A 12,128-nucleotide genomic window follows, 5' to 3' on the forward strand; every position below is an offset into this window, starting at 1 on the left:
TTTCTTTGCTTTATGAGGGTAGGCTAACCAAAGTATGGTTAATAATACTGGGGAGTATGAGCGATCTTCCACTTCATGGTCTCTTTTTGGGGGCTTGCATTGGATCCGCCTACTACACAGTATGGGCCGGAGTGCGGACGCTTGGTCCGGCAAACAAGATTGCCTTGGAGAATTGTAGGAGTCAAGAAAGAAGTCATTACAAATAATCTGATCATTGATAGGGCCTTCTAATAATATCCTCGTTGTACTCTTCGTGCAGGACCGAAACATGAATTTATTCCCAACGCCATGTTTGACCTTTGAGGACATGCTATAATGGTAAATTGTGTTACAAATAAGTACTATGGTAGATAGAACTCTTCAATGAATTCATGACTAGCTGCAGTCACTCGGTCCAATATGTGTGATTTGAACAGCAGGGAATCAATTCCCCAGTTAGACTGACCAAATTGTTCATATAAAGGGACGACTTTCTGCAATGCATGTATGTACACATTTCTCCCACCCCAAATATCATTGAATGTACTTTTTCTAGTAGGAAAGCTACTGTACGTTCTGGTTGAATGTGGGAAGCTGGATGGCCAATAAGTGGGACTAGCCTGATGTGATCAAGAACACCGCATAAAAAGAGGATGACCAATAAATTCAATTCAGCTTGATTGCTCTAGGGTCCAATCGTGCGATCGCATCCGCTGTCCGAGACTTTTAGTAGAACCACTATTATGCATGACTAGCTTTTCCTTACTCATTAAAAGGGAGAAGGGAAAAAATAACAAAAATATAAGAAGGAATAGGAAGTCTCGTGTTCTGGACAGCGGTGTCGTCATTGCTCATTCCAGGCCCCCAATTCGGGACTAATTAAAGCGCGGTGCTTCTCCGACGCATTTCGCATTTCCCGAAATCAATCATCCGGTCCTGGACTTTCGCTCATTTCTGCTGTCCCCTGCAGCGTCGCTCTGTTCACTGTTCCTTGCTGAATCCTCTCTCATTTGGCGATGACTGTCGCCCTGTTCTGACCTCAGCTGCCACTCATTCCACCTTCACATTGCTCTCGCGCCCTCAATCATGCCGCGAGACACCTACTCCAAGCGCTCGCTCGGGACCTTGTCCAGACGCTTAAAGGAGGTATGTATAATACTTCTGACCCTGTGGTTGTGCTCGTTTCTATCTCAGAAGCTGATTCATGTCATTCTCTCTAGTCGCGCGTACTCCTTGTGGGCGCTGGTGGGATCGGCTGCGAGCTGCTGAAGAACCTCTTGCTCTCTGGCTTTGGCGAAATCCACATCATCGATCTTGATACCATCGACCTGAGCAATTTGAATCGTCAGTTCCTCTTTCGCTTTGAACACATTAAAAAATCAAAGGCATTGGTGCGTCACACACTGAACCGTCCACCCTTTATGCCCCGCCCGTGGCGTCACCTGCGCAACGTCCCACCCTGATACCCTTCCGGCACCTTTCATTATCTCAGGACGAAGAGAATCTGACGAATGTCTTTTCCTGAACACAGGTCGCGAAGGAAGTTGCCCAGAAGTTTCAACCAAGCGCAAAGCTCGAAGCCTACCATGCGAACATCAAGGACAGCCGGTTCAACGTGGATTGGTTCGCGAATTTCGACGTGGTCTTCAATGCGCTTGACAATCTGGACGCGCGTCGCCATGTCAACAGGATGTGCCTAGCTGCTGATGTGCCACTGATCGAAAGCGGAACTACCGGATTTAACGGTCAGGTTCAGGTCATCAAGAAGGTAGGATATGGGGGCGGCCCACTGCGTCCACATGAGTCTGCTGGGTTTAATTGACCGCCGACAGGGCCAAACGGAATGCTACGATTGCAACTCAAAGGAAGTCCCCAAGTCATTCCCCGTGTGCACCATCCGCAGTACCCCGAGCCAACCTATTCATTGTATTGTCTGGGCGAAAAGCTATCTTTTCCCGTAAGTTATTGGAGAGGGTATACTCGGCAAGATATACACTAAGCAGGTCTAGCGAGCTTTTTGGGACAAGTGAGGACGAGACGCCAGAATTGGATAGTACTGAAGATGCCAGTAATGGTGAGTCATATTGATGAATTTCCACCCAGCCTTGGGCAAAGATTGCTAACTCTGCCCAGCGGAAGAAATTGCGAATCTACGAAAAGAGGCACAGGCTCTCAAAGAAATCCGCGAATCAATGGGCTCCCCCGAATTCGCTCACAAGGTATTTACAAAGGTTTTCAAGGAGGACATAGACCGACTACGCGGTATGGAGGATATGTGGAAGACCCGCAAGGCCCCGGAGCCCCTGGACTTTGAGAAGATACAGGGAGATGCTTCGTCAATTGAGCCTACTATTTCTAGTAACGATCAAAAAGTCTGGACTTTGGCCGAGGACTTGGTCGTTTTTAAGGATAGGTTCGACTTATTCCTCGTTCCTCCAGTGGTGATTCTTTTGACTGATATGTATCACAGCTTGGATCGACTGAGCAAACGGCTGAAGACACTGCTAGACACCACAAAGAATGACGTCAAGCCCATCCTGGTGTTTGATAAGGACGATGTGGATACACTAGACTTTGTCACCGCCAGTGCTAACCTGCGAGCAACAATATTCGGGATTGAGCCTAAATCAAAGTTCGATACAAAACGTAAGTGCTTTAGCAATGGGACGCTGTGACAGACCCAGGTTTTGCTGACTGTGAGCAGAAATGGCTGGTAATATTATACCAGCAATCGCGACCACAAACGCTATGACTGCTGGCCTATGTGTCCTACAGGCATTCAAGGTCTTGAAGGATGACTACGGACATGCCAAAATGGTAGGTATCTTTTGCCTTGAGTCATGTGGCCTCGATTTAACTCGTCCAAAATAGATCTTTCTCGAACGATCAGGTGCCCGTGCAATTAATTCCGATTCTTTGAAGCCACCCAACCCCAACTGCCCTGTTTGCTCGGTCGCCCAGGCCAGGGTAAAGATTAACCCGGAGCAGGCCACAATCAACGACTTGGTGCAGGATATCCTCCGCTCGCAGCTAGGGTATGGTGAAGAGCTTTCAGTCAGCAACGAGTTGGGCACAATTTATGACCCCGACCTGGAAGACAATTTGACTAAAAAGTTATCGGAACTGGGTGTGAGCAATGAAAGCCTCATCACAATCATAGACGAGGAGGACGAGCAACCGCGTGTGAACCTTGAACTAGTTGTCATGACTGAGAAGTAAGCCTCCGGCTATCTACCTCTGAAGTCAACCGACTTAATTGAATAGATTACTGACAATTAAATAGGCCCGAGTCGTCGGCACCAGAACAAAAGCCAATCACTTTAGTCAAGGTCCCTGAAATTCCCCGGAAACCACAGGCACCTACGCCTACCGTTAGCGAGCACGTTAATGGCACTTCAGATCCGAACAAGCGCAAGCGTAATGCCGAGGAAGCCGGCCTTACTAACGGTGAAGACCGTTCAAAGCGCGTGGCTAGTATCTCTGTCGCTGACGGCGATGGATCGAATCCTATCGTCTTAGATGAGACGGAAGGAGGTGCAATTCTGATTGACGACTGAACGAACAAAACAGAGGCACATGGAGGCCAATTATCTCCACTCAACCTCCGACATATTTCCCTATGCAATGTTTTCCTCTCACACATTGGTTGTTTCTTGAGTTTTGGGCGGATCACCAGAGATATCTTCTTTTTACTTCTATCCCCTTCTATCTACTGTAACATATCATGCGTTTGCTCCGAATAGATTGGACGAAGGGATTACCGTTGGTACTTTTTAGTTTGACCGAAGTCATAATGTGCATACTTCGGCGTGGCGTTCCAACAAAGATACACAGATGAGTCGATGAATTTACTTGTTATCATAATTGAGATTATCCTACACTGCACTAAAGCCTGAGAGGGACTAGCATTCTAACGGCCCTCACTGACGTCCTCATCATATATACACACAACCAACCCCAGACATAATACAGTAGATTAGACGGCACTCAAGCCCCCATCCAAATTAATGACGCAATTATTCGCATACTCATTGCCTGCCAGAAACACCGCCGCATCCGCAATCTCCTCCGGTGCCCCAAACCGACCTAGCGGAATGCTCTCCTTCAACCTCTCATTCTGCCCCTCGCTAAAGTCCGCAATCATCGGCGTCTCAATATAGCCCGGCACAATCGCATTCGACCGCACGACCACATTGCGCAGAGAACCAGCCGCCTCGACTGTTAACGACCTGGTGAGGCCGAGAAGCCCAGCTTTGGAAGCGGCGTATGGGACTGCGCCGGTTCCGCCTTTCAGCGCTAGTAATGATGAGATGTTTATGATACATTTAGATGCAGGTCGGGTCTCGCCGGAACGGCTTTTTACCCTGTTGCGGAGAGACGCACGGAGAAGCGCGCGGGATGCCAAGATCGCGCCTTCAAGGTTTGTCCGGAGGGTTTGTGAGATATCTTCGGGAGACATCTTGGGAAGAATATTGGAGTGGGAGATCCCAGCTGCGTTGATTAGGATGTCGACTGGTTGCTAGGATCCTTTGTCAGCCAAACCATCGTTCGAAGACAATAACAAAGCCAAAAAATAACAAAGTGAGAAATGTAACCACAACATACCATCGCCTTCTCCAGCTCACGTAGCCACGATCCAGCCTCCGATACATCGCCCACAAGGAGACTTATTCTATCCGACGTTTCGACCAGAGTCCCCTGCGACTTTGATGCTGTGTCATCAGCCGCTTCTTGGTTCTGGGCACCTTCACCATGGACTTGGAGGCTGGCGGCGGCTTTGAGGAGCCGCTCGTACGATCGTCCGACGAGAATGACGCGCTCTGCGCCCTCTTGGAGAAATCGGTTTGCGATGGCGAATCCAATGCCTGATGTCCCGCCTGTGATCATGCAGGTACGGCCGGTGAGGCGTGCTGAGGTGCTGGGTGACTGGGATGAGAGAGATCGTCTTTGTGACACTGGCGGGGCATTGCAGGCTGGGGAGAGAGCTGTGTTCAATATGCGCCTATTGAATTGGCGGCCTAGAGAGGGGAGGTGCGATGTTGGCATTGCTGCGCAGCGCATGCTGAGTCGTATTGTTTGCATTCTGGTTGATTGTGCTTTTTCAAGCCCGGCCACGTCTCGATTGAGTTAGATGTATAGAGATGAAAGGCAGTTGTTGATTATTGAGTCTGAATGTATGTGAACACTCAAAGCGATTGAAATGAAAACAAGAAAGAAAACCAAGAAAGCCTCCAACCCTTTCAACCGTACCAAGAAGAAAGCAATCAACTCAACAAACCATGCAAGAAGCACACATGCCAGATGAAGTATATAAAGCCGGACATTGAAATTAAAATAGACTAAGAAAGCAGTTCATCGGAAAGCTTCCGCACAGACCACGTGGAGAAAGTTAAAACTTCCGTCACGACATCGCCGCGTCTCTTATCTCTCTTGTCCTGTCCCGCGTCCACCGTTGATCAAATCCAGCTGTCACCATCTCCTCCCCATATCACCTCCGCTCTGACAACCTTAACGGGAAAATGGCTTCTTCAGCCGCCGACTCAGAGTTCGTGACTTTGGTCTCGGGTGATGGGTTTGAATTTGTCCTTCCGCGCAGCGCGGCCTGTGTCTCTGGGACGATACGTCGGATGCTGGATCCTTCTAGTTCGTTTTCCCTGTTGCCTCTTGTTAATCCGTCCTCGCTGTGCTATCTTCTGGGATTCAGTGTGCTTACTGTGAGTTCGTTATTTAGGTAAATTTGCCGAAGCATTGACAGGTCGCTGCACACTAGAGAATATCAGCGGAATCGTTCTCGAGAAAGTCTGCGAGTACTTTTGCTATAACGAGAAGAATAAGAACCAGTCAAATGTTCCAGATATGGAAATTCCGGCGGAGTTGTGTCTAGAGTTGTTGATGGCGGCGGATTACCTGGATACATGATTTTTACCTCCGTATGTCAGGGATAATCTAGATCTTATTGGGTGCTGTGCTGACCAGGCTTTAGGCGACATACCCTTTCTGCGTTATGATCTGGATGATTTATTTATTTCAATTATTTTTTTTACGGGCGGAGTTTGATCGTGGGTAGGATAGTGCGCATGGCGTTGGGCCTCGTGTATATATGGGTTTGTCCCGGTTGACACTACTAGAATATCGTTTCCTGACGGCTATGGAGGGTAAAAGGTATGACATGAACACAATACATCATGTTCTGGTATGGAAACCCACGCCCTTGTTCGTTCCCTATGAATACTGCACGCCATCTGAGCATCTACGTCCGATCTTCATCATAGACGGACGTCCTAAAGATGATGGCAGATGACGTCAATTCTCCCTCCTTCTACTAGGTCCTCATCCTTCTTCGCCATGGAGATCGAGACCTTATTCCTGGGGAGACATCTCTGTTTCGTACCATACTTCATGGCAGCCAAGATTAGTGTGGACCCAGAATAAAAATGGCTGTGCTGTCGCCTCATGGTCCGGGTAGCGCCGTATAAATCTGGAAACTTTCTTGGTATGTTGTGTACTTATAAACCAGAATCATTGCCAATGACGTTTGGCATCACCGACCCTTGGGCTTCGGCCGGGGGTTGCGAGGATTCGCACCCCGTTTGTTCCCGGAAGGAGCAGGTCTATTATATAGTTTTTCCTTTCCAAACGCTGCATCGGCGACCCGGAGGTAGCTTACAACGCCTTGGTCGACAACCGCCAAGACAACGTTCCGGTATCCATGTCGGAGTCGCATGTAGAGCATTCTTTCCATCTTCTCGCCTTTTGGCGGATCCAAGGGTGTGCTCTCAAGGAGGGTGCCGAGTTGAGCTAACGTTGGCACCGTAGTTTGCGTGCGAGCATTGACGACAGCAACTCTGAAGTCCGGTGCAGGAGGGGCAGATTTGCGGAATGGAGTAGATGGCTTGTAGACATAGAATACAACGCGGAATGGCGGTTTCGTCTGCGGGGCTTGGGATAAAGGAGTTGTAGGATCGTAGAAAGGAATTATCGAAAGCTTGCGGTAGATATCATCTGTATAGCGTTAGAACGGAACCACGTTACAGAGACAATTTTAGCCTGACTCACTGTAATTGCGATGGATCCCAAGGCCAGCAACAGGCCCTACAGCCGTGGTAGTAGAGCTATGCAGCCAATTCATAAATCGCCCATAGATTCCCGCCAGACCCGGACCTTGTCGCTTGGTTGATTCTGGGTCCTCGAACTCTTCCTCCGCCTCATCGTACCACCCAGGAGCTCGGATAAGTGTGTAACCCAACCTCCTCAATCCGGAGTAAACAGAAAACCGATCGATCGTCAACCCCCCATGTCCAATGAAACACGCATACGCAGCCTGCAAGCTCATCGGGATCCCAGAGTCCTCCGTCTCACCATCATCCTCACATCCCGTTGCTGACTGCGGCCACCTAACATCCAGACTGCCTCGCTCAAGCATATACAAAGCTTCCTCTGGCAGAAGCCAGATCCGACCCCACCGATCCGCGCGCCCCATGTTCTTGAAAAACTGTCCCTTCGGGTTCGTTACGTAGACGCAGGAATCCGGATGGACGTTTGCCCCAGTGCCTGCAGGCTTTTTAGACTGACTTTCCTCTGCCTCGGCGGTCTGTGCTGGGGTATCATTCTCTGCAATGGTGTCTAGTGTTTTTGGCGTCGCTAATGATCGAGGCGGAGCAGGTCCATCGGGCGCGTAGATGCCAATGATCTGGTTCTTTGGATTGTGTAACCGCGGATGCGCAAGGGCATTGTGCATAGCCTGACGTGAGGCATCTAGGATATCGGCTTGGTACAGGGTTGGGTTCGGTTCGAAGTCCTTCTCACCGCGTTTGGGGAGAGTAGCTTGCGACGTATCTGCGAGGCTATTCTCCAAGTCAGTCCATGATATAACCATAATACGTGTGGGCTAGGAACCAGCAATACTGACAAGGAAAGATTGCTTAGCATGCGAAAGTCCTGCGTCTCATCGGACAAGTCCGTGTCGATGTGTGTCGCGGAGTCATGCGACGGAAGGTGAATGGCGGCTTCGTCTGTGTCGGCCATTGTGGTGCTTATAGTAGCCACGGGTGTAAGTAGAAACCGTCAATGGAAGATGAAAAAAGCTTCAAGGACCCTGCATCAGGTGGAGACCGGTCGAGGCGTAAGGAAGAAATCTAGAGCTCAAGAGACCAAGTGAGTGGTCAAGGTAAATTTCCGGAGACCGATTGGCGATAAAAAATCTCGGGTGACGCGAGCTTATCAGAGTTAATTTTCAGTTCCACTTTCGTAGCGCGGGGAAGTTGTTAGTATTGTTCCCCTTTCACCACACACTTTCGGTTCCTCCTCCAAACAATACCAGACGGTCCTAGAAATTCTTAAAGGTTGCCTCTGGAAGCTGCTCATCACATCTAATTGTCTCTGGACACCCTTATGCAGATGTACATAACACAAAATGTGAACTGACTCAGTTAAATATCATCAGAGGTTAAGTCGGGTATAGACAATTCTCATTTTACACCCTCGCTTTATTTAGATATAAACATAACTAAAAATCCATCTTTAGTTTCCTTCAAGACTCCATTCTCTGAGGGTGCATTTCCCAAGAAAACCAGAACCATATCTTCACCTTGACCTAGCGGTCGACATGTCCTACTACTTGGAATACGATGTCATATAGAAAGACTGGAAGAACGATCCAAAACATGTCATTCACAAGAGGAAAGATTATCCTTATGAGGACTCTAAGAAAAGAGTGAATCAAGAACTATGTCCCGATCCTTGTCCCGATCCTGTTCCATAGTATGTATTTTTAGAAGCTATGGATTAGTATATCGGTGGAGGAACCGAAGAATTCTATAAAATCACTAAAGTTCTACCATCCAGTTTTAGTTAGCTGTACTTCCACTACACTCAAATCAAGTATACAGCTTACACCGTTTCATCGACCGTAGGACCTCCGCATAGGCAATCCGGCCCGGTGAAATCGCGTTCGCTCGGTGGCCAGGTGTGCTTAAGTAGGGATATATCGACTTAATGAAACTAAGTATCCTGATTCATATAGAATTGTTGTTAATATCTGCCATAAGGTATATACATTAGGGTTGATAAATTGACCGTTCATCTCCGAGACGCGGGGAAATATAGCGGCCGCAAGAAATAGATATCGCCGAAAAGCAGTCAGCTCGAAGAAAGCATGAAGACAGAAAAAGAAGGAAAGAAAGACCACAAAAAATTACTGGCCGTGCACAGACGACAGCAGCGAATCAGGAGTCCAGCTATCATCAGCTAAGAAAAATAGCTTGCCATCCCGTGCACGACACAGCATATTCAAAAGACACTTTTCGACACCCCTACGTGCCTCAAGACTCAGATGGCCCAGAACGTCCGTCATCTTCATGACATAGTCGATTTTCGCGGCTCCGTCTGGGTGATATGTCACGAAGTGGTGATGCAGGAATGCACGCAGACTGTATACCGATGTTTCCCATACGTTTCGCGAGGTTGCAAGAGCCACGTCCAGTAATGCCATGTCGTTATAAATCTCAGGCGCGGGTAACGCTGCCGTGACTGGCGAGCGGGATATGGATTCTTGCATCGTTATGCAGATGGAGAATAGGCAAGCCAGTCTATCGTAGTCGGAGGGAAAACTGGCAGTCTGGGGAGGACTCTCGTTGGCTAGGTGGAAATTCGACCGTAGGAGTAAAACGGCATCGTACAGAGAGGGGTAAGACGCAAGACCGTCCATATATAGCCGAGATGAAAATGCCATGAGAGTTCGCATGTCCTGGATGAATGATATCAGCCATAGGCAGCGGACTTTCTGTGTATCCACCAATGCTGCTTTCGCTGCATTGTGGAAGGACTGTTCGGATATTTCTGATATGTTGTTCGACGACGCGAACCACGTTGGTTTGGACATTAAGGAGACACTGTTTGACACATTAGCTATGACACTGCCATAGCCATATAGAAGCTTACAGATAAACAACAAGCTCCAGCCGCCAATTATCGTGCAGTTTATCAATACCACCCCGTGCGTCAATCATTCTTTGAAGGCCAGTGCGATGCACCATCCACTCCTCTTCCGTCCCCCAGTATCTCTGCACATGAGTCAGTCATGTATCAATTTGAGCCACCAGGCAAGCCGAGTGGGAAGAGAAGAGGGGCAGATTGGGAAAACATTGCGAGAGGGAGCGAACGTGCCTCAAATGTTAAAAGCCGAATAACAGCAGCAAAGGCATCGTTACTCAGCGATTTCTCTGGGTCGGCCATCCATGTAGAGAGTATGCTCACTGCCTCTGATTTATACTTCAACGCATCGGTAGAGACGGTTCCTTTTGAAGGGTTCATTCCCGCGTAGAGATGGTCCAGATGAGCTGCTGAGTGGGCCATGATACCATAGAAAGAAGCAGCGTTGGAGAGATCCAGTGGGAACCAAACATCTTTCATCGGGTTGAAGCTCGGAATGGCGACATCTTCGAACATCATAGTCGCGTGGGTAATTAGCCCTGGTATCGAATTAGCCACTCTGGCACATAGGATTATCCCTCATCGAACACACAGTGATGGAGCAATTTGTGATGTTTACTTGTCAGTTGAACCGGAAACATCTCGAAGGGGTCGAGCCTGGAAGACGCGAGGGCGTGGTTGAGTCCGGTTAAGGCCTGTATTGGCACCCCAGCATGCTGGGCTTCGGTGTTTTCTTCGCCGTAATCTGAGGATCTGGTTTTTATACGAGTCGGACTGGGCTGGTGCAGCAGGAACACATCCTCGGTACACTCATAGTCAACTACTGGTTCAGAAGCGCGGTTTGGCTTCGGTTTACTATTCTCCACGGGGCTTGTGTGAGGCAATATTTTCCTCTGGGTTCGGCGATCTTCTGATTTTTGCTTGCGCCGTTGGCGCTGTCTCCAGTGCTCCCGCATTGCATGACTGCGAGCTTCAGCCAAGGTGCCCTCGGTTACGAAGGCGAAGCGGGAACCTCCATCCTCTGAGGAGTGAGACGGGGACCGCCCAGCGTGTGACGGTGAATGCTTCTCAAGTCGTGGACTCATGATTTAAAGATATGGGATGCTTTCCGGGCGAGTCATGGAAATCTGTTTGTGATCCTGCTGGACATGTTAGTGGCAATAGCTTCTGACGCACGTAAGTAGTACTGGCGGAGTTCGTCACACATGAATTTGTCTTCATGAACGACTCAATTCAAGCTATATATCCTAAACCAGATTGTGTTATCGGGAACTACAAGAGTATGCGAAACTGTTTCTCATGACGTTGTGAAACTGGTAGGGGAATTTGCAGCTCAGGTCCCTTAAGCAAGGAGGGAAATTCGACGAGGGTCGTTTGAGGAATTCTTAGTCATGATCGGCTGATCCACTCGGTGGAAGAATCTTCCTTGCTCGTTTTTCTTGGTCGTTTAGTGACACTGCCTCTGGTCAATGCCACGTGGGGACGACATTTTATTCGGTGTTGTCACTCTGTGGTGGGAATAGAGTGTACTAGTATATTCTTGTGCTGGTGTTAATTGATCCATAGAGGCACTCGTCGTGGCGAAGGCATGTCACCCTTCAGCGCCATGACGTATTCCGTTATTGAATATGTACTGGTTTCCTCGGTCTTCAACAAAAGTTAATGCTGTAGTAACTCGACTCCAGGAATTTTGTGTGGTATCCCCAAATCGAGACCAGCGGGCAAATGAACAACATCCACGGGTTGCAATTTCTCAGCTGCAATCGGCATCATACTAACCACCCCCAGCTAATCCCCTTTGTCGATAGTCTAGATCGAGTCGCATGAGAAATTCGGGTCGGTGGCGAAGCGTCACTTCCTTGATACGACAACCAATCGGTCTTCGGGAAGATCCACGCCACTTTCCTCCCTGTAGGGTCGCGCGAGTCCCGTCGGTGCATCGGTTGTCCTCGCCTATAGTCCACCATGATAGGGCGGTATTGCTTTTTGCCACAGGGGAGGTTGACAGCTCCACCCATATGGACTTCTTAAAACTTCAAGGTTATGGCTCGGTCGGCGATGTAGGTTTCTGGCCACACACAACATGGCTGCGAAACGGTTTAGCGGACAATATAGCTTCCAGCTCACAAGTGGGCTATAGTACGGAGTATGCACGTTAGGATTCCGGACATCCTTTTTCGCCCCTGACACAAGCACATTAACCTCCTCTTTTCGACCAG

The 12,128-nt window shown here is 48.8% G+C and overlaps 4 protein-coding genes across 4 annotated transcripts; 2 read left to right on the plus strand and 2 right to left on the minus strand.

Moving 5' to 3' along the window:
* The first annotated feature begins 1,034 nt into the window (after positions 1 to 1,034).
* ANOM_002603 (E1 ubiquitin-activating protein ubaB) lies at positions 1,035 to 3,849 on the plus strand. Its single transcript, XM_015547860.1, has 9 exons — positions 1,035 to 1,125; positions 1,200 to 1,370; positions 1,511 to 1,747; positions 1,812 to 1,936; positions 1,989 to 2,053; positions 2,113 to 2,625; positions 2,684 to 2,796; positions 2,851 to 3,194; positions 3,263 to 3,849. Exons 1-9 carry the CDS (start codon positions 1,066 to 1,068, stop codon positions 3,534 to 3,536), a joined length of 1,902 nt encoding a protein of 633 aa, XP_015409832.1. The 5' UTR covers positions 1,035 to 1,065; the 3' UTR covers positions 3,537 to 3,849.
* Positions 3,850 to 3,955: 106 nt separating this feature from the next.
* Positions 3,956 to 8,004, minus strand: ANOM_002604 (uncharacterized protein; the record flags this gene model as incomplete). Its single annotated transcript, XM_015547861.1, has 5 exons — positions 3,956 to 4,498; positions 4,585 to 5,096; positions 6,529 to 6,981; positions 7,036 to 7,823; positions 7,889 to 8,004. 5 exons carry the CDS (start codon positions 8,002 to 8,004, stop codon positions 3,956 to 3,958), a joined length of 2,412 nt encoding a protein of 803 aa, XP_015409839.1.
* On the plus strand, positions 5,449 to 5,898 carry ANOM_002605 (elongin C; the record flags this gene model as incomplete). Its single annotated transcript, XM_015547862.1, has 2 exons — positions 5,449 to 5,622; positions 5,711 to 5,898. The coding sequence occupies exons 1-2, from the start codon at positions 5,499 to 5,501 to the stop codon at positions 5,896 to 5,898; spliced, it is 312 nt and encodes a 103-aa protein (XP_015409838.1). The 5' UTR covers positions 5,449 to 5,498.
* A 1,168-nt stretch (positions 8,005 to 9,172) lies between the features above and the next one.
* ANOM_002606 (uncharacterized protein) lies at positions 9,173 to 10,994 on the minus strand (the record flags this gene model as incomplete). The annotated part of the gene is made up of 4 exons (XM_015547863.1): positions 9,173 to 9,869; positions 9,919 to 10,040; positions 10,168 to 10,448; positions 10,502 to 10,994. 4 exons carry the CDS (start codon positions 10,992 to 10,994, stop codon positions 9,173 to 9,175), a joined length of 1,593 nt encoding a protein of 530 aa, XP_015409837.1.
* Between the last annotated feature and the right edge of the window lie 1,134 nt (positions 10,995 to 12,128).

Source organism: Aspergillus nomiae (assembly GCF_001204775.2).
Source record: "Aspergillus nomiae NRRL 13137 chromosome Unknown contig00042, whole genome shotgun sequence".
Classification (NCBI taxonomy): domain Eukaryota; kingdom Fungi; phylum Ascomycota; class Eurotiomycetes; order Eurotiales; family Aspergillaceae; genus Aspergillus; species Aspergillus nomiae.

Coding starts and splice junctions, on each gene's coding strand:
- ANOM_002603 (XM_015547860.1), top strand. CDS start 1,066: ATGCCGCGAGACACCTACTCCAAGCGCTCGCTCGGGACCTTGTCCAGA. Junction 1,937..1,988: donor GCGAAAAGCTATCTTTTCCC/GTAAGTTATTGG, acceptor AAGCAGGTCTAG/CGAGCTTTTTGGGACAAGTG. Junction 2,626..2,683: donor ATCAAAGTTCGATACAAAAC/GTAAGTGCTTTA, acceptor GACTGTGAGCAG/AAATGGCTGGTAATATTATA.